We start from the raw sequence: 1,662 nt of genomic DNA, 5'->3' as shown, positions 1-1,662 counted from the left end.
TTCTGCAAGCTCTAAATGGGCATTTTTGGCCAAAGAACATCAGGCATACTTGTGATTACTAGGACTTAGGGAAATTCTTAGTAGCTCGCATGTTGAGATTTAAACCTCAGTGTGATGTCAGGTGTGCACCAAAAAGGTACAAAAGACAATAACTTTCCAGGATGAGACACCAAGCCCAGTCCAATTTGTGACAGGGCAGATTTTCAGCAAAAAATATGGTCGACAGACTCGACACTCAGGCGATTTTGAAATTCATCGCACTCTAGCTGATCGAAAATTTGGCCAGTGTTTGCTTAAATTGTGAAACAGCCTTAAATAATGGCATGTAGGAAAGAAGCAACAAGCTTTGTGACTTCTTTACAATATTGGCAATACCAGTACTCATGGTACAATGGTAGTACAACTGAGGCAGTAGCACAGTAATACATTGTATTGACAATCAGTATCAAGTGAGATTTGTATTATCTTCCCCCTACAGGTCACAGGTGTTACCCTACTGCCCATGTTTGAAGACCCAGAGAGAGCACAGAACATCACATGTCTCATCTTCACTGCATGCGTATCTGTGGGTATTGGTGAATATACTAGACTCATCAAGTATATTGGCAGTGGTGGCTAAGTTTTAAGTGCCAAAGACAGAAGAAATTGGAGGGCATTCTCCTCCAAAAAAAATTGCAACATTTTAGCTAGCTGAAGCAGTATTTCAAACATTGTAAGACACAGCATTCATAAGGTTTCTTTTTTTTTAGTTGGGGTGTAGGTGGCACCGTCAACACTGCTGTAAAATGAGAATATTATACTGCACCGTTATAAAAGATTGTCATCAAATGCCACTGTTTTAAAATGTCCCCATAATACACTGTAAGCAGCAATTGCAACTTCTTTTCAAAAAGCATTCATATTCATGACAGTTACAGAATTGTTGTAGTAATGTTACTTGTATTTCATGAAGTCAGAAACACTATCAAGGTTTTTGTCTGCACATCACCCCACAGATGTCTATGGAAGTACTGCAGGTGATAGCATCCACATGTACCAACCTGGAGAGGTTTCATGTTGCTGGGCTTACTGAAGTCAAGGATGACCTTCTCCTGACCTTGGCAAGAAATTGCTCCAAGCTCATGAATGTGACTTTTAAAACCTGTAATCAGGTGAGTTAGCTGTCAACTACAAGAAAGTTAGATAGCCCAGACGCAGTGTAAGAATGAATACTCACAACTCACAACCGTTATATTTCTACTTTGATGCATACTTTTGAAAACTAAAAAATGGCATAAAGCTGAGAGTATTGTAATGAAATATATTTTGTTCTTGTTGTTTCTTGAAGAATTTTGAAAACTGCTTGTTCCTGTTAGATATCTCCCGTTTAACCTCTTCTATGAAGTAGCCATCATGAGCTCAACCATCAAAAAGTATTTTGACCCAATAGAAACATGATGCCCAAAGGTAGCTATAGGCTCAGCTAGGTTCATGATGAGGACTTTGCTTTTCCCAGCTGACGGATGCATCTGTGTGTGAGCTGTCCCGTTGCTGCCCGCTGCGCGAGGTTGTCCTGTCGGGGGTGCGGAGGTTGACCGACAGGAGTATCCTGAGCCTGGCTAACAGCTGTCAGCACCTGGACTGTGTGTACGTGTCCGGCTGCACACAGGTGACCAGCGCAGC

At 41.4% G+C, this 1,662-nt stretch overlaps 1 protein-coding gene across 1 annotated transcript in view; it reads left to right on the top strand.

The window, feature by feature from the left end:
• The window catches only part of LOC118413609 (F-box/LRR-repeat protein 2-like), a 9,660-nt gene that overhangs the window by 7,524 nt on the left and 474 nt on the right, over positions 1-1,662 (top strand). Inside the window, exons 9-11 of the mRNA XM_035817136.1 lie at positions 479-565; positions 996-1,151; positions 1,496-1,660. Of these exons, the coding sequence (XP_035673029.1) occupies positions 479-565; positions 996-1,151; positions 1,496-1,660 (408 nt within the window). The remainder of the gene's footprint in view (positions 1-478; positions 566-995; positions 1,152-1,495; positions 1,661-1,662) is intronic.

Source organism: Branchiostoma floridae, chromosome 4 (genome assembly GCF_000003815.2).
Source record: "Branchiostoma floridae strain S238N-H82 chromosome 4, Bfl_VNyyK, whole genome shotgun sequence".
NCBI lineage: Eukaryota > Metazoa > Chordata > Leptocardii > Amphioxiformes > Branchiostomatidae > Branchiostoma > Branchiostoma floridae.
The sequence above is the reverse complement of the archived record's forward strand: the minus strand, read 5'-3'. Positions and strand labels throughout refer to the sequence as shown.